Source organism: Syngnathus scovelli, chromosome 2 (assembly GCF_024217435.2).
Source record: "Syngnathus scovelli strain Florida chromosome 2, RoL_Ssco_1.2, whole genome shotgun sequence".
NCBI lineage: Eukaryota > Metazoa > Chordata > Actinopteri > Syngnathiformes > Syngnathidae > Syngnathus > Syngnathus scovelli.
Genome location: NC_090848.1, coordinates 23,066,817 through 23,085,604, shown reverse-complemented (window position 1 = coordinate 23,085,604; position 18,788 = coordinate 23,066,817). Strand labels below are relative to the sequence as shown.

Below are 18,788 nucleotides of genomic sequence, written 5' to 3'. Positions count from 1 at the left end.
ATTTTTTTTTTTTTTTTTTTACTTTTTACCAGCCTATAACTGCTCGTTGTCTGTCGAAGTGAATGGGCCTGTTTTAATTCAAATTGCTTTCCATTCAGCATTTACCTTTTCACGCCCAAAGCAATTACGTCTTAAATCATCATCTAATAACTGGGAACGATTGGTATAATTGTGGGCACCACCGCCTCGGGTTTTATCTATGAGCAACGACCTTGTTTGAAAAGCAGATTGATGCGTGCGTGCATGCGGGCGTGCGTTGGGGCGTCCGGCGTAACAAAGACGAGAGCGCGACGGGGAGGCGGGCACGCCCAAAAAACGGAGCTTGTTGAATGACGGCTGACTGTTGCTTTCGGCGTGCGTCCTTGCGCGCCACTATTGGCCGAAGAGGAGAGACATGCACCCATGCGCTTCGTGCTGTGGGCGGGTAGAAAGCTTGTTTATAACCTCCACGTCTCCGATGATGGGCGGGAACAGCAGCCACGGAGTGGAGTGAGAGTGAAGGAGGACGAAGAAGACGCCAGGCACCAAGCTGTAGCGGCGGCGGGGTTCGCGGAGGGGGCGAGGCGGCCGTCCCTGGATGCGTAGTGAGCCGCGCATGGACGACCACCTGAGCCTCCTGCGATCACCCCCACCGAGCGCATGCAAAACACGGCACGACAACCTGGTGAACCACGGCTACACCGAGACGGAGCAGGACGTCATGACCGTTGCGGCATGTGACAACATGTTGGAGGAGTCGGCGGCTCTCCCCGGCCACCACTCTCTGGATCGATACGAGCCGGACCACGAGTGCTGCGAGAGGGTGGTCATCAACATATCCGGCTTGCGCTTCGAGACGCAGCTCAAGACGCTCTCGCAGTTCCCGGAGACCCTGCTGGGGGACCCCAAGAAGAGGATGAGGTACTTTGATCCCCTCAGGAACGAGTACTTCTTCGATCGGAACCGACCCAGTTTTGATGCCATTCTGTATTACTACCAGTCAGGAGGGCGCATCAGGAGACCCGTCAATGTCCCCATTGATATTTTCTCAGAGGAGATTCGCTTCTACGAGCTGGGCGAGGAGGCTATGGAGAAGTTCAGGGAGGATGAGGGCTTCATTAAGGAGGAGGAGCGGCCCTTGCCGGAGAATGAGTTCCAGAGACAGGTGTGGCTGCTGTTTGAGTACCCGGAGAGCTCGGGACCAGCGCGGGGCATCGCCATAGTCTCCGTCCTAGTCATCCTCATCTCAATCGTCATCTTCTGTTTGGAGACGCTGCCTGAATTCAGGGACGAGAACCGCGATTCAATTCCTATGGCGCCGGTGATTAACGGCACCCTGCCCTATTTCATCAGCCCCTTCTCAGACCCCTTCTTTGTGGTGGAGACACTGTGCATCATCTGGTTCTCCTTCGAGCTCCTGGTGCGCTTCTTCGCGTGTCCGAGCAAAGCCACGTTCTCCAAGAACATCATGAATATTATTGACATCGTGGCCATCATCCCGTACTTCATCACTCTGGGGACGGAGCTGGCGGAGCGACAAGGCAATGGACAGCAGGCCATGTCGCTGGCCATCCTGCGCGTCATTCGCCTTGTGCGCGTCTTCCGCATCTTCAAACTCTCGCGTCATTCCAAAGGCTTGCAGATTTTGGGTCAGACCCTCAAGGCCAGCATGCGAGAATTGGGCCTGCTCATCTTCTTCCTCTTCATCGGCGTCATCCTCTTCTCCAGCGCCGTGTACTTCGCGGAGGCCGACGACCCAGACTCGGGATTCAACAGCATCCCGGACGCTTTCTGGTGGGCCGTTGTCACCATGACCACCGTTGGCTACGGGGACATGCATCCTGTCACCATAGGGGGCAAGATCGTGGGCTCTTTGTGCGCCATCGCCGGCGTGCTGACCATCGCGCTGCCTGTGCCAGTCATCGTGTCCAATTTCAACTACTTTTACCACCGGGAGACAGAAGGTGAAGAGCAGGCCCAGTATCTGCACGTCGGCAGCTGTCAGCCTCTGCCCGAGCCCGAGGAACTGAGGAAGACGCGCTCCTCTTCATCACTCAGCAAGAGCGAGTACATGGTGATAGAGGAGCATGGCATCAACAGCGCCTTCAAACAGCAGCCAAACTTTCCCACCAGCACTCTGAACAACTCGCAGAACTGCATCAACATCAACAAGAAGATCTTCACCGACGTGTAGTCGGTTCTGGTGTCACGCCTGTCAAAAGAGGATGCACCAAGGGTCGGATGTCATGGAAGCGGTGCAAGATCAGTGAGGGGTTAAAAAAAACAAGAGAGAGAGAGAGCAAGTCCCGTCGACTCAGAAAATTAGAGTTTGTTTCAGTCCTTACAATTAAAAAAAAAAAAAAATTAAATAAAATCACGTATCCGGAGGAAAGGCACTCCATAAAAGCCTGCAATAGAAAGCGAACCCGTTGTAGCCGTTAAGGGAAGCTTTAAAACTGTGAAAGACTACAAATGTATACTCCAATGACTTTCACCTTGTATTAACCAGCGTTGTGATGCGTCAGTCGTAGCCGATGTGCATTATCCAGGATCGTTTCGATGTGTTCAATGTGTCTTTAAACACACGTAGTGTCTGAAAAAAAACAACAAGTTGATATATATCTATTAGACTGTGCTATGCCTTTATTATGCGTTAAAGTCTAGTCCAAAGTGCTACATGTGTTAAAAATCAACCCCCGTCTAGAGTAGAGGCTTTTAGCCGTGCCGCGTGGGGCCAGTGGACCACCACGCTGCCTCATCACCCACTCAAGACACATATAAGACAAAGAGAGGCAGAGGTCTTCCACGCGCACACGCGCGCTTCTCTTTGGATGCCTCAAATATAGCCTGCTGTGATGCAATCGCCATGGCGACGGCCGTTTCCAGGGCAACCCCAACCACCGTTGCCATGGCGCCCCTGTTTCCACAGAAACCTCCCAGATGGCTTGGAAAGCTATATTGAAGATTAGCATCTGAATAGCACGTCTTCAAGGACAGCTGTTGATGACGTTACGTGTGTTTGCGCGTAAACACCAACGCACTCATCGAAATTCGACTGTGACGATCCAAACGGTGCCAACTTTAATTATTGGACAAGTCTCAAACCAAGGAAGTGGATGGAGAGGGAGGCGGCCTTCAAGGAATTCTGAATGGACTGTCTGGCTATCCTGGTTGCAATACTGATAGCACCCAGCAGGCGTTGCTCTTTACCCACCGATGGCACCGGTAAGTACTCGCGCGTTTCCTTTCCATAATTGCACGTTTCCCTTTCACCACTAAAAATGTCCGCGGATTTGCCACTGCTCTGTGGACCTGCCAATGCAGACATCCTGTTTGTTTGGACTTGTCCCAAAGAGGACGCGTTCAACACTTGGTGTCGTTTGCTGGTGTCTTTTGTTTCTTTGTCTATGGCGTGTTTTCACCTTCAGTTGACTTTGTGTATGAACAACATGCCCACGTTGCTGCTCTCGCCAGTGCCCCCTGGCGGCCATCATCGCTAGCCAGCAGAACAGGTGGCTCGTATCCATTTGTGACCTTGTTGTTTACCAAGAGAGAGACGTGACTGAAAAGGGAGAGCTCCCCACACATGCATAAACTAGGGTTTTTATTCTGAATAGAATATAGTTGACATCCTTAGAGACTGTATCTTGTCAAATGGTATAAGCTAAAATGTGAGATAGTTCTACAGGTCTATAAATTTTGGGACATCAACTGAATTCTCATCTTTTTGCCTCCAAACGCCACCATATTAGACTTAAAATGAAACAAGGTGTGCTTTACCTGCAAATATTCATCTTTAATTTGAGGGGATTTTCTTCCAAATTATTATGAAATTAGCACAGTTGTTTATATTCATGCCTTGCATATTTTTAGGAAACTAAAGGAATGAGACAATTTAGCTGGTCAGTTGTTACATGGACGGATTCCCTTGTATTTATTGCTGACAAAGCATCAGGATGAATTCTGAAATAGGCAATGAGATCATCTTCTTATATTTGGCCAAATGCTTCACACTGCAGATGGACACTGACACAAAGCATAATGTGGAAACAACCAAAGAGTTTGTGAAGTCACAGAAGTGGAATGATATGCAATGGCCAAGAAGCCCATCTTTTGTCCGTGTCCCAATATTTATGGCCCTGGCTGTATGCAGTCAGGTCACTTTCACTAAGACAAATGAGAGGGAGTCTCACAGAATGACCCACATTACTGATTATTCTTTTGTGACCTTACTTTTCAAATCTTCTCATGAAAACCTCATCAGCAAAATGGCATCCTCACTTCTCAGGTCACATAAAAGCTCCACAGAGGGGAGATTGTACTTGTTTACCCTCTAATCTGATTGGTCAGGCTGTTGAAATGGGAATCAGCTGGATGGCTTGGCGAGAATACAAATCTAGTGGCGCTCACAGGTCTTCTCCCTTGCCTTTTCTTTCCTTTCTTTTTTTTTTTTTTTGCAACAGTCATGCACTTGCTATGAGTGAACCGGGCGTCTGCTTTTCTAAATGGCAACTTGGCAAGCGAGCTTCGCCTCTCATCTTCTCTTTTGACACATTTGGGAGACACAATTTGGCGATAGTGTCTGTGTTTTTTTTTCTCTCTAGTCTGGGGAAACACTGCAAAATACTTGGCTCAGTTGTTCCAGACCAACATTTCTTTCTTTGCTCCAGCAGTTAGCAACTATTATTATTATTATTATTATTATTATTATTATTATTATTATTATTATTATTATTATTATTATCCATCCATCCATCCATTTTCTGAACCGCTTAGTCCCCACGGGGGTCGCGGGCGTGCTGGAGCCTATCCCAGCCGTCATCGGGCAGTAGGCGGGGGACACCCTGAACCGGTTGCCAGCCAATCGCAGGGCACACAGAGACAGACAACCAATCTCACTCACACTCACACCTAGGGACAATTTGGAGTCTTCAATCGGCCTACCAAGCATGTTTTTGGAATGTGGGAGGAAACCGGAGTGCCCGGAGAAAACCCACGCGGGCCCGGGGAGAACATGCAAACTCCACACAGGGAGGGCCGGAGGTGGAATCGAACCCGCACCCTCCGAACTGTGAGGCGGACGTGCTACCCAGTGCGCCACCGAGCCGCATATTATTATTATTATTATTATTATTATTATTATTATTATTATTATTATTATTATTATTATTATTATTATATTTCATTCCTTTACAGAAAATGATCAGTGTCTTACAAGCAGCACTCATTTTACATTCACAAAGGCAACAATTTGTATGAGCATATGCATGTGCATCAAGATTGTACCGTAATTTCCGGACTATAAGTCGCGGTTTTTTTCATAGTTTGGGTGGGGGGGCGACTTATACTCAGGAGCGACTTATATATGTTTTTTTTCACAAATTTTTACTTGATCATTAAGACATCACTTATAAGTATAGTTGACCACTTCCCGTGTTATTTTTAGTATAGTTGATCACTTCACATGCTTTTATATCTTTATCTTGAACATATTCAAAACATAAAAAATAGAAAAAACATTAAATAAACCAATTAACACTTTAAAGCACCATATCCAAGTCCACTGTCTGCTGTATGTACACTTGCTCCATTTTTGGTCCTCTTATATTTATTACTATTATTTATTATTATTTGTTTATTTATCATTTATTCAACACTCTTATTTATTCATTGTTTGTTGTCCTTCATGTAATAGTTGTCCTTAATCACTCTATATGTTACGTCAGGCCCGTTCTCAGCTCTTTGTTTGTGTTTGTCACGTTAGCATACCTATCGTTTAGCCTGTTGTTGCTATCATTTAGCCTGTTGTTGCTCGTTCATGACTGTTTTTGGTGTGGGATTTTGTCGAATAAATTGCCCCCAAAATGCGACTTATACTCCGGAGCGACTTATATATGTTTTTTTTCACTTTTTGGGGCATTTTATGGCTGGTGCGACTTATACTCCGGAGCGACTTATAGTCCGGAAAATACGGTAAATTCGGGGTTTGGGTTTGTTCATGTTCAGAAAGGAGAAAGTGGATCTTACTACCACCACATGACTATTAACAATATTGCCTTCCATGTCAGTTTCTCAGGTGGAAGCTGTCCAGGCCGCCTGGAAGACTTGATGCTCCCTCGTGGACTGTCTCTCGTGCAGGTATATTCCAAAAGCAACCTGAGAACATAAAGATAGCGACTGAATGGTATTTTGCTGGCCTTTTTAAAAATAATCTTTTTCTCTCTTCCAGGGATCTAAGACAGTATTTCTGCGGACCAAATGGAGTAAACTTGATTGACAAAGAATTCCCCCTGGAGGAGAATTTCCGTCTCTGCCTTCTCGCTGGCGTCCTCTTACTCGGTGCCTATATAGAAGCTCCACCCTGCCGCTTGATCATCTTGCAGACCAAAAGGCAGGAAAATCGCAAGAATTATAAAAAAAAAAAAAAAAAAAAAAACATCAGTACAATTGATGACATTTTTTTCCTATTGAACGCTGCAACAAAATAAGAGGCCAAACTTTTTGAGTGATAAGAAACTGTGATACAAATGAAAGACTGTTAACCACATGCCTTTGTTAGCTCGGTGTGCTCTGTATTGCTAACATTTAAACTACATGTATGTTACATGTGATGTCTGCTGCTATTCCCCAGGCCTGAATGATTTAAAAAAAAAAAAAGTGCACACAAAGCTCGCATCTGTCCTTGAGTGCTCTGCTGCAGAATGTTGGCAAGGGGGGGCTGCGTATGTCACTATTTGTTCTATGTTACTCTGTGCTGTCTTTAAACATGACCCATTTAACCAGATCATAACTAGCACTGTCTTTATTTCAAACAGCGCATCGTCAGTGAACAATTTATGGACCATATTAACACACTTAAAATGTTACAAATCAAATTGAAGGTCAGAGCTGACATTTTTTTTAATTTGTTCCAGAATATTCTATACTGCCAAAAACTATTGTGACAGCCATATGCAATGATACCAAACTGTGGAAAAATATGCATGATGCCAATAAAATGCACAGCAGGAAATCACCATAGCAGCAAGAGCGAACTCTTGCTCACGACGTATATATGCACAGAAGGAGAAACCACCGAACGTCTCACATTCTGACCTGTTTGCACTTTCTGACATGAAGATGGTTGGCTGCGTGTGTGTGGGTGAATGTGTGTGTGCTTGTGTATGTGTTTACTTCCTGGCAGAGAAACAGTGCGTGATCCCGCAAGCAGACATCGACTCCATTTGAACGGGAGTTAAACACGATCCATGGACCACATTGATGAGCCAGAATCAGCACAAAACAGACAGCAGGTGGTTCAGCTTGCGGTAAATTATGAAACCGTAACTGACAGTGTTTAGAGATAGCAAGAGAAATTAGGTCATTGTAAAATAAAATACAAAATATGTATTTTAAGGCACAATGCAAACAAATCAAATCAACAGCCATGCATCCATTTTCTCACTTGGGTGAGTTGGAGCCTGTCCGAGGTGATATCAGGTGAAAGGCAAGAAATACTTTGCCAGCCAATCAGATGGCACGATAAGCAGTCATACTCACATTTACGCCTAAGGAGTCATAGAATCAAATCATACATCCCGTGTGACATAAAGATGATCGGATTTATGTCAGATTAAACTGATTCTTGTTTTCTATATGGACCAATAGAGCTCTGAGAGATTTATTGTTTCCAGGAAAGATGATGCTGTTGCGCATGTTATGATGCATGTTAGCTCAGTACCGCATTGTTACAAAAAAAAAAAGCACTGTCACTTAAAACACAAACAATCACGCTTGATTAATGCGGTTGTCAGACCACAGCGAGGGCGCATTAACTGTTGATTTGATAGTACTGTCCAGACGGAGAGCACTTAAGTACCGTCCACAGCCTGAGGAGCAAACATTTGCCGTGGGAATGATTTCTTCACTTCATACTTGATTCAGAGTCACATTAAGTCCAGTGACTATTTTGTAAAGTGCAAAGATTGGCTTGCTAACATGTGACCCTTCTTGGCCTTTTCTGGCACTTACCAGCTCAGTGGCCTAGTAGTAGAGTGTCTGCCCTGAGACTGGAAGGTTGTGGGTTCAAACCCCGGCCGGGTCATACCAAAGACTATAAAAATGGGACCCATTGCCTCCCTGCTTGGCACTCAGCATTAAGGGTTGGAATTGGGGGGTTAGATCACCAAATGATTCCCGAGCGCGGCACCGCTGCTGCTCACTGCTCCCCTCTCCCCCAGGGGATGGATCAAAATCACATGGGGATGGGTTAAATGCAGAGGACAAATTTCACCACACCCAGATGTGTGTGTGACGATGATCATTGGGACTTTATCTGAAGTATGCACTGGGGGAGGCCCACGTGAGCATTGAAGTCACCCAGTAGAACAATGGAGTCCCCAGAAGGAGCACTCTCCAGCACTTCCTCCAGGGACCCCAAGAAGGGTGGGTACCCTGAGCTGCTGTTTGGTGCATAGACACAAACAACAGTCAGGACCCGTCCCCCCACCCGAAGGCGGAGGGAGGTTACCCTCTCGTTCATCGGGGTGAACCTCAATGTACAGGCGCCCAGCTGGGGGGCAATAAGTATACCCACACCTGCTCGACGCCTCTCACCATGGGCAACTCCAGAGTGGAAGAGAGTCCAGCCAGCCCCTCTCGAGAGGGCTAGTACCGGAATCCAAACTGTGTGTGGAGGCAAGTCTGACTATATCTAGTCGGAACCTTTCTGCTTCACACACCAGTTCGGGCTCCTTTCCAGCCAGAGAGGTGACATTCCATGTCCAAAGAGCCAGCTTCTGCAGCCGGGGATCGGACCGCCAAGGTCCCTGCCTTTGGCTGCTGCCCAGCTCACAATGCACTTGACCCCTTTGGCCCCTCCCACAGGTGGTGAGCCCATGGAAAGGGGGACCCACGTTTCCTTTTCGGGCTGTGCCCGGTCGGGCCCCATTTTGTCTTTGTGGCCAAATATAATTACACTGCGTGCCAAATTTGGCCCGCTGGCCCGAGTTTTGACATAGTGGCATAACATTTGTTCTTAATATATAATTTGGATGTAGTAATTTTGCCTTAAACGTGACTCTATGCCACCATGTACATTTTGAGTAAAATAACCAGAGGTTATACTCTCATTTTACTCTGAACAATGCAATTTGCTGAGTTGCTGACAATGTTCTGATTATTTACAGACCTCCTCACTGTATCACAGTCCACTAATTACTGGCCAGACCTGTTAGGCACATGCAGGCATACACACAAGTCTCTAATGAAATCATGAAGTACAATTGCTGGAATTCATGTGCACGTGCAGCGATTACATCTTTCATCCCCTGCTTGGAAATGCGGCAACTGGAAATCCGAATACACTACAAGTCAAAGTGCTATTAAATGAGAATGTGTTTGTCCAAACACTAAGATTTAATTGGCTCATTAATCTGACATCCAATTTAATCCCGCCAATACTACCTTTTTCATATTTGTGAAAATCAGAGAGGGAGAGAGAGAGAGAGGGAGAGAGAGAGAGAGAGAGAGAGAGAGAGAGAGAGAGAGAGAGAGAGAGAGAGAAACCTTGAGAAAGGGCTGCAGATGGGGGAATCCCCGTTCCAATATGTCGCTATAAAATGTTACTTGCAATAATGTAAGAGCCCATTTAATGAAATTGTTGAAACAGTAATTTTAAAAAAAAGTAATTTTCCAGCCTGCACATTGTACTTAGAAATGGCGTGGATGAAAACATAAAATTATTAATGTTGTATCAGTTTTTGTGCATACAGTACAGAATAAAATCAACAATTTGTTTCCCCTCTGGATTTAGCGACGCTTCCCCTTTAACTTGAACCACTTGAGTGTCGGGAAAGCGGGGTGGGTGAGTGGGTGGGGGCGCAGCAGCGTGGGGCGAGGCGCGCCATGCAGAAGCTCTTCGTATGCGCCGCGATGCCCAACTGCAGCCCACACAATTCCATGGTGGTGGATGTAAATGACAGATGAGAGACGCGGGTCGAGCAGGCAACTCCACACGACCGCGACAAGATGGCACAATCGATGGACATGCGAGTCAAATAAGGAAAGAAAAAAAAAGAGATGACCACTCACCGCCGTCACTTTAAGAGGAGCTAAACTGGATACAATCTCGTTCATCTGCGCATCAAGCGAATCACGGTGAATTCCTGCATGCGTTTCAGCTGAAACGATAACAAATAAAGCTTAGCTCTGCTTTGATTAGTGCATGGACATGGCTGGATCAACAGAAAAGGGCTGCAAATGGCTTAAACATGTTGGGCACCTGTCACTTCCAACTCATTCTCCCTGCTTCCGTGTGCCAATAATCATCAACAATCACATTTGGCATTTAATGTGGAAGTGACCCAGTGCATGAACTTGGGTAGTAAACATTTTAACCTTAGTGACGTGCAACCATATGTGTTGTCATACGGACATCCACGTCCAGAAAATTTCAGCGGAGGATACAGTTTATGGATTTGCTCTCGATTGCAATCACAGGTATACATAATGACATCAGCATGGCGGGGGGTGGGGCTTCCCGAGCTCAAGTCTGCCGGTATGATGCTTGAAGAGTAGTTCTGCCGCTGCACCTTTCGCCACGCTGAATAATAAACTCTCTGAAGTGACATGCCTGAATTTGAATGTCACCATCAGCACTCCAACCTGTAGGCTGCATCTCGGCATGTATCCGTTACGGGAGGTGAGGGCGGTAATTCCTGCGTCCTCATCCCTCATCCCCCTCACTGCCTTGCTGCAGAGTGCAAGATTTGGGTGATGTATGGCTGGAAGAAAAGGGAAGCTGCTGGCTGGACGGCGAGGGATGACTTTGGACACTTCTGCTGGTCCTGTTGTGTTTCGCCACTGTCGATTGTAAGCCAGTCTTACAAAGGCACAGGTATTGGACTTTTTTATAGCACACAAAATGCTGATAAAATTAAAACTGATACACATGAGCAGAGAGAGGAAAATAATCTGAGAGATTGTATGGAGCACTCAGCATATAATCGGATCTATTGGTTGTAATTGCAGCCTGTGAAAGCTGATACAATATTACTGGCTGGCATATTGATCCAACTGTGCGCTCATGCAAGAGAGAACTCATAACCCAATACTCAGAGACAAAGTGGAGCCGATGTGCTCAAATGGTCGGGCCCCACCTTGCTTGTGTCTTTCAAATGCCCCCACAGACTTGCTTGCCTGCAGGAATGTTTGACAAATGCGGTCTTTCGGGGCGTTACTGTCAATATTAGCTGGCGACTATCGAACCAAAATGACATTTGTTTCCTTTTTCCTACCTTCTAGATCTTTATAGGCGTATCTCCTGTGGCCAAACGTGGCCCCGCCCCATTTAAAAGCTGCAGGTTCCATCGACCTCAAGCATGACGGTTGCGACCAGCGACCCGGCAGACGAAGCGGCCGCGCATCCCGGTCAGCCGCACGACCATTACGACGCGGAACCAGATCATGAGTGCTGCGAGAGGGTCGTTATCAACATCTCGGGCTTACGCTTTGAGACGCAGCTCAAGACCCTGTCTCAGTTTCCAGAGACGCTTCTCGGTGATCCTAAGAAACGGATGAGGTACTTTGATCCACTTCGGAACGAGTACTTTTTTGACCGCAATCGTCCAAGCTTTGATGCCATTCTTTACTATTACCAATCTGGAGGGAGGCTGCGCCGGCCCGTTAACGTCACTCTTGATATTTTTTCCGAAGAGATTCGCTTCTATGAACTGGGTGAGGAAGCTATGGAAATCTTCAGGGAGGATGAAGGTTTCATAAAGGAAGAGGAGCGACCGTTGCCAGAGAATGAGTTTCAGCGACAGGTGTGGCTGCTCTTTGAGTACCCCGAGAGCTCAGGTCCAGCTCGGATCATCGCCATCATCTCCGTCATGGTGATTCTCATCTCTATCGTTAGCTTCTGTCTAGAAACACTGCCAGTTTTCCGAAATGAAGACGAGGAGTACAATTATCCCTTCCAACCCAATTCCAACATCACCACCACCTACGAGACCTCGCCGTATTTTACTGATCCTTTCTTCATTGTGGAGACCCTGTGTATCATCTGGTTTTCGTTTGAGTTCCTTGTTAGATTCTTTGCTTGTCCCAGCAAAGCTGGATTTTTTGGCAACATCATGAACATCATCGACATCGTGGCAATTATTCCTTACTTCATTACCCTTGGCACAGAGCTGGCGGAGAGGCCGGAGGATCGAGAGGCGGGACAGCAGGCTATGTCCTTGGCTATCCTCCGTGTTATTCGTTTGGTCAGAGTCTTTCGCATTTTCAAACTCTCCCGCCACTCCAAGGGGCTGCAGATTTTGGGGCAGACTCTGAAGGCCAGTATGCGCGAGCTGGGACTCCTCATCTTCTTCCTCTTCATTGGTGTCATCCTTTTCTCCAGCGCTGTTTACTTTGCTGAAGCAGATGAGCCCCAATCCCAGTTCAGCAGTATCCCAGAGGCCTTTTGGTGGGCAGTGGTATCCATGACGACCGTGGGCTACGGAGACATGGTCCCGACAACCATCGGAGGAAAGATCGTGGGCTCTCTTTGCGCTATCGCCGGCGTTTTGACCATCGCGCTACCAGTGCCGGTCATTGTGTCAAACTTCAACTACTTCTACCACAGAGAGACGGAGGGCGAAGAACAGGCTCAGTATCTAAATATCCCGAGTGTGCCTAAAGCCAGCTCAGTTGATGACCTAAAGAAGACCGGTCGGAGTGGCAGCGGGTCAACGCTCAGTAAGTCTGACTATGTGGAGATTCAGGAAGTGGTCAACCACAGCGCTGAGGACTTCAGACCCGAAGGCATGAAAACGGGCAACTGCACTCTCGCCAACACCAACTATGTCAACATCACCAAGATGCGCACGGATGTATAATGTCAGTTATAGGTGTTGATTCGCCTGATGTGGAGTCTGCAGAAACTGGGAATGGGAGAAAAAATATGGCCATAGATGACCGGTATTTGGAAGGCCAGAGCAGATGATTCGGCGCAAAGGTCAACAGGAGAAGACCTCAAGATTGCCCGTATCGAAGGGACCTGGACCACATCGGGATATCATCGGCTTCTGCATGGTGATAGTCTTACTTTCCTGACAGTAGCTATTCAGCTGGCAAAAGTAGCCAAATAGTACCCTAAGAAGTAATAATCATTAGAAACCATCGAATGAGACGAAGACGACAACGCTCGATCAGATCATCGTAATGTTCATTTCAATGTAAATTAGGGATTACTTGAGTCCAAACTGGTTGTTCCGAGTGGCCAGAGCACAGCAACCCTGTCATGGGAACAACCGAGAAAGATCCTCATACCTGATTACTTGACAATTAAAATCTGTAGGGCACTAACATTCCCCCTTGGTCTCGTCCAGACCACTGGCCTCTGCTGAGCCCAACACAATGGACCACAAGGAAGTGCTGAATCTGCGAACCGCAACAACGCATTACCTTTTCCCCCCTTTTCCTCAGTGCTGCGTTAGTGGGTATGCAGTCGTGATGCATTACCAAGCCTGGTTTGGTTTTTAGTCAATGCAAACGTCTCTTCAAAGAGTGAATGTCTCATACGTGAATCACATTTCATCAGGTGATATTTTGGCCTGATTCTATGAAATGAACAATACGAACAATGAACAAAAAGTATGTAAAGAGCATTCAACATTAGTGCCTATTTGCGTATTTTGTGTTTTGTTTTTTTATCGTTGTACCTTTAAGTGTCTCTTTTACTGCCACACAGACCAATTGCTACAGAAATACTGCGTAGTTTAACACCACTGCCCAACAAAAACAAAGCTGTTCTTAACTTCATAGCATTCCATCTTTGTTGAAATGGACACAATGTGAAATTGCAACAATGTGGTGATATTTTTGCATTTTTTTTAGTAATGCTTGCAGCAGCTGAGGTAACTACTTAAATGTATCGCTAGTTAAGACGCTCAGTGTATTAACCCTACAAGCCCAAGGAAGCATGAGTGACAAATGATTAATAATAGAAGAAAAATTAGCAAGCTTTGTAGTAGTATGCTTTGGCATTCAATACAGAATAATGAAATTATTTGATTTGCTCGCTGTTATATATTGGAAGAACGCATATGTCCATAAATTGGGTTTATACAGTATAAAGCGCTGGAAAAATTTACAAGATGAGATTTGGCTATATATAAATAAATGTAAATAATGTAATCAGTAAAACGAAAATTTTCTGAGTGATTTTAAAAAGTTATGATGACCTAACTACCAAATTCACTCCAAATAATCTGACTATTTGCAGAAAATTTGAAATGGTGAAAATAGAGAAAAACATTCTTTTGATCTCTCAATTTTTCTACAGCATATATACTGTATACATACTACATAAGGATTAACAAGAAACCAAAGACAATCATAGCGCCAACTAGATTGGATTCTTGGGTTGTAAAATAGATGCAAGTTCAGCACTTCTAAAGTACACTTCAATGTTTGTACCCGTGCACTTTGAACAATCGTTCCGATGGTGCCCATGAGCTTTTGCAAAACTAACTTACATTTTTCATCAGCGTTGATCAAACTTATGCTATCCTGCTTTTGTAGTGCTGCATGTCTTTGGACGTTATCATTGTAGCATGCATCAAAAGGAATTATATTAGCAGATGGACTCAAATATACTCCAATGTACTTGTGGGCACCGGCGTAATATGCAGAATGTGGAAGACATGAATGTTTTGTTTCATGATTTCAGTGTGGAATGCGTCTTTGCTTTCGTTCAGTGACATGAGCTTCGAACCACGTGAAAGCACTCATTTTGCCAATTCAGGAAGACAAAAGTCGACGAGCATTATGGCAGAAAACACAATTACCGATGTCATTGTTTTTCTTCAGTCAGGTGTGTCTCCATCAAAAAGAGTCTGTCAATGAGGGGAAAATATTGCGCATCTTGCATACGACGGTGCAAAACGCCCAATGCCGTTCTTTACTCTTCAAATTCATCGCAGCGCACTGTTGACAGCGTGAATGTCATCATTTGGCACAAGTACACATACAGAGCACAATAAAGTAGTGGTGCAATGGTTTGCTAACTGGGGATCAGGTGCGCATTCATCAAAATGAAGTACCAGGAATTAATATGAGGATAAATAAATGAGACTAACTGCCCATATACGTTTTTCTGCCGATGGGCCTTTTTGTAGCATTATGCTCCTGTCTGTCTCTATGTTAACATTTGCTGTCGAGACTGACACTAAAATTGAGTGGCAATCAAAGATCAACACTCACATACACAATTGTTGCTTTCAATGATATCAAAATGTCCCAAGCTTCAAATTTACATTGATTTCTTCTATGTAAATAAGGGATTGAAGTGGGTGCTCTCACAATTTATGTGCGTGTGAGTGTGTGTGCGTGTGAGTGTGTGTGTGTGTGTGTGTGTGCGCGTGCGTGTGTGTGTGTGTGTGTGTGTGTGTGTGTGTGTGTGTGTGTGTGTGTGTGTGTGTGTGTGTGTGTGTGTGTGCGTGCGTGCGTGTGTGTGTGTATGTGTATGTGTGTGTGTGTGTGTGTGTGTGTGTGTGTGTGTGTGTGTGTGTGTGTGTGTGTGTGTGTGTGTGTGTGTGTGTGTGTGTGTGTGTGATGTGCAGACTGTTGATTATCTGCGAATTAGCATTCATCATGCCCTTCACAAGGACCTCCAGTGAATAACTACAAACGCACTATACATATGTCTAGAAAAATTTATTCAAAATGAAAATGGACCTTTTAAATGTATTATTGGTCTTGATGATAAAACAATAACAATATCCTCAAGCTATTGTGTCTTTTTTTTCTTCTGACCTTTCACACCCTCTGATGTGATGAAATTGTTAGCGTTATTAAGAAGTGAATTATTCCAATGGTCAAGATCTAAATATAGTGTCTTGACACCGATTCGATTTATTTTCCTTCAAGATCACAATCATCAAGATGGACGAATCTTTCAGTACAGTATTGATGAAATCCCCACTGTCCATTAGAGGAGGATCGTTTTAGTCAACTGGAGAACTTCACCTTGGCTTTGTCATGCACTTTTCTTAAATGAGTCTTCATGCTGCTGGTCTGTGATTTACAGCAAACGCAAAGTGCTCTATTTATAAACTGCAATACAGTAAAGCAAAAAAGGAAGGTTTGGTATAGGGGAGAGCAAAATGTTCAGGTGTGTCTGCAGTAAATGGGACGAATACAAACAAGTTCACAACCTGTGTGAACCGGTGGTCGGCTTCCTGTACTGAGCAAAAAAGCTTGTTTATTTTGTTGACGCTTGCTAAGTACGACGCTCTTCGGCTCTGTCCGTCCTTCTCACATTTCATTAAGCGCACATTTCCTCTCATGTTTCTCTTTGTGGCAGCTTCCTAAACACAAGAGTAGACGCGCATGCACATTATCCGGAGTGATGCACCCCCTGTCCATCACATTTGGCTGCTTTCCAGTAAGTCAGCTAAGGAGAGCTGTCAGGGCAGTAAGTGGAAGTTGACTCAATCCGTTTTCAAATGTCCTTGAGCAAGACATTGGACATGACGTGGCCCCACTGACTTTCTCACATATCTTGCTGGCGGGACAATATGGTGCGAGAACCACAAATCACTATATGATTTTGAATTGGACTAAATAAAAATAGAAAAAATGTATGTCTATTTTCCTTTTATTTCCATCAAGGTTGACTTAGTTGCGATGCGTTCCCCCATGTTGGGCCACAGAGCTGCATACCGAAGGTTGAACTGAGAAGTTGGAGAAGAATTGATAAGAATGTAAATGTATATATATATATATATATATATATATATATATATATATATATATATATATATATATATATATATATATATATATATATATATATATATATATATATATATAAAGGACAATCTTGGGGAAAGCTCCATATTGACTGATAAAGCGCGGAGTTAAAAAAAAAAAAAAAAAGGCAATCACTTCGTTTGTCTGATTTGTTTTGATTTCAACTAAATAGATAAATAATAAATAAAAACAAAGTCCATAACTTCACAGTATAACAGTGCGTGTTCCATGAGGCAATCCCCAATGGACCCAGCAAATGCCTCACATGTTGGCAACATTAGATCAGTGTCGTAAATGCTGATTTATAACCTCATACGTGAGCCTTTTAATGAGCTGTCAAGATTTACTTTCTTTACAGCAGAACTGGTTCCAAGCGGGCGACCTGTACCATTTATGTGTGTCCACATGGAGGAGAGCGATGGAGATTTGTCATCATTCCTGTCGCAACAGTGGAAGCCCCCATGCAGTTATGTTCTATTTATAGCGCATTCTGCTGATTCCCTCTCTGTTCCCCGTACCTTGCTTGAAATAGATTAAAGACTGTGATGTATTCTATATCAATTTGGTCAAGTGACCTGAAAAACATTGGAGTAGCCTATTTCTTTTTTCAAACTAGTTATGCAGAAAGGATACAGTGATAAAAGAGCCAAGGAGTAATAAGATGCAGCGATGGACTGGAGAAGTAGGTGGGCAATGAAAAAAAGAAAAATGTCGCACGGGAATTCCAACCTGACACTTCATATAATGAGCCCAATTGATTAATGGGTTTGGTCTACCTTCTTATGACTACTTGCAATTATACACATTTACTTACATCTTAACACAGGAGTGTATCTGAGATTACACTGAGCTAGTGTGTTTTTTTTTTTTTTTGTCTGTTGTGTGTTTGGCGTGTGTTTGGCATGTGTCTGACTGTGCGCATGGGTGATGTTTTCCTACTTTTGATACTTTTATAGACAGCCGCAATTAGAAAGAAGTGTTTGCGCCATTGTGGGAATGAACACAGCCGATTTGTTTCTGGGACAATCAAAGCTGCTCGTCTCATTTGCTTTATATTCAGTGTAGTTGAGAAGCTTTTGCCTTTGACATTGTGGATTATTATTATTTTATTATTATTATTATTATTATTATTATTATTTATTGTTATTATTAAAACAAAAAAAAGTGCTCTTTTGCAGTTAGACTGTGGTTATGTACAAGTATATGACAGTGTTGGGCTTTCCTCAAGGATTCCTGGTCCGTGAATCTTAATTCGCATTTCATTCCATGGATCATAAACTCAACAAGGGAATAAATCACGTATCATAGTCTTTCTTCTGAACGTAATCTATCCTGCCCTCTGGCGGCCATGAGTAAGTTTACGCATTTAAGTATGTGTTGCTTTACTTCATATTAATGTTTGTATATCATTCTACATACAATATTATTTCCAACAAAGGAATCCTCATAATTAGCACTGCCATGGCAGTTAATGTACATTTTAATGAAGTTTCAATGAAATATAAATGTGCTATTCAATCTGAGCATGTTCAACTGCATCTGCGTGTTTTGTTCCATGTGTTCCGGCAGTCATTACAGACACAAGTCCTTCTTTTCCACCCGGCTTGCCTTCTCCCACTCACGCCTTCCAAACATGATATAGAGAGCTCTAAATATCTGAGGCACATGAATAATTCATGAGCTCTAAAATCGTGTTGCATGAGCCCCCTCAGGTCTCTCGTGCTCTTTCCATCTTTTTAACCTACTCTATACTGTCGGCAGGTGCGCTTTATTGTTTATAGTGTACCCACATCAGCCTTTATAATGCCTCTTACGTAGAGTATTGATCAAGTAGGCATTACATAATGGATCGGTGACTGCATACAGCATTAGTAGTCAACAGTTGTATAATTGTATCTCAAACTCAAGTGCTCAATGTCTTGCACTCCATTAGCTTCCTCCATCCCAAAGAGCATTCCCTCACCTCACCCAATGTCAATAATAATCATAACATTGATTAATAATAATAATAATATATGAAAAAAATTTGG

The 18,788-nt window shown here is 44.2% G+C and overlaps 2 protein-coding genes across 4 annotated transcripts; both read left to right on the top strand.

The window, feature by feature from the left end:
• The first annotated feature begins 238 nt into the window (after nucleotides 1-238).
• LOC125988910 (potassium voltage-gated channel subfamily A member 3) lies at nucleotides 239-6,763 on the top strand. The gene is made up of 3 exons (XM_049754697.2): nucleotides 239-3,204; nucleotides 6,048-6,117; nucleotides 6,209-6,763. The coding sequence occupies exon 1, from the start codon at nucleotides 578-580 to the stop codon at nucleotides 2,171-2,173; it is 1,596 nt and encodes a 531-aa protein (XP_049610654.1). The 5' UTR covers nucleotides 239-577; the 3' UTR covers nucleotides 2,174-3,204; nucleotides 6,048-6,117; nucleotides 6,209-6,763.
• A 3,078-nt stretch (nucleotides 6,764-9,841) lies between these two features.
• LOC125988914 (potassium voltage-gated channel subfamily A member 2) lies at nucleotides 9,842-15,732 on the top strand. Of its 3 annotated transcripts, none has more exons than XM_049754705.1 (3): nucleotides 9,842-10,116; nucleotides 10,718-10,855; nucleotides 11,263-15,732. In XM_049754705.1, the coding sequence occupies exon 3, from the start codon at nucleotides 11,340-11,342 to the stop codon at nucleotides 12,837-12,839; it is 1,500 nt and encodes a 499-aa protein (XP_049610662.1). In that variant the 5' UTR covers nucleotides 9,842-10,116; nucleotides 10,718-10,855; nucleotides 11,263-11,339; the 3' UTR covers nucleotides 12,840-15,732. The 3 variants fall into 3 exon arrangements, with proteins under 3 accessions (XP_049610662.1, XP_049610663.1, XP_068506041.1); XM_049754706.1 differs by having other exon boundaries at nucleotides 10,615-10,855; XM_068649940.1 differs by lacking the exon at nucleotides 10,718-10,855.
• The last annotated feature ends 3,056 nt before the right edge of the window (nucleotides 15,733-18,788 follow it).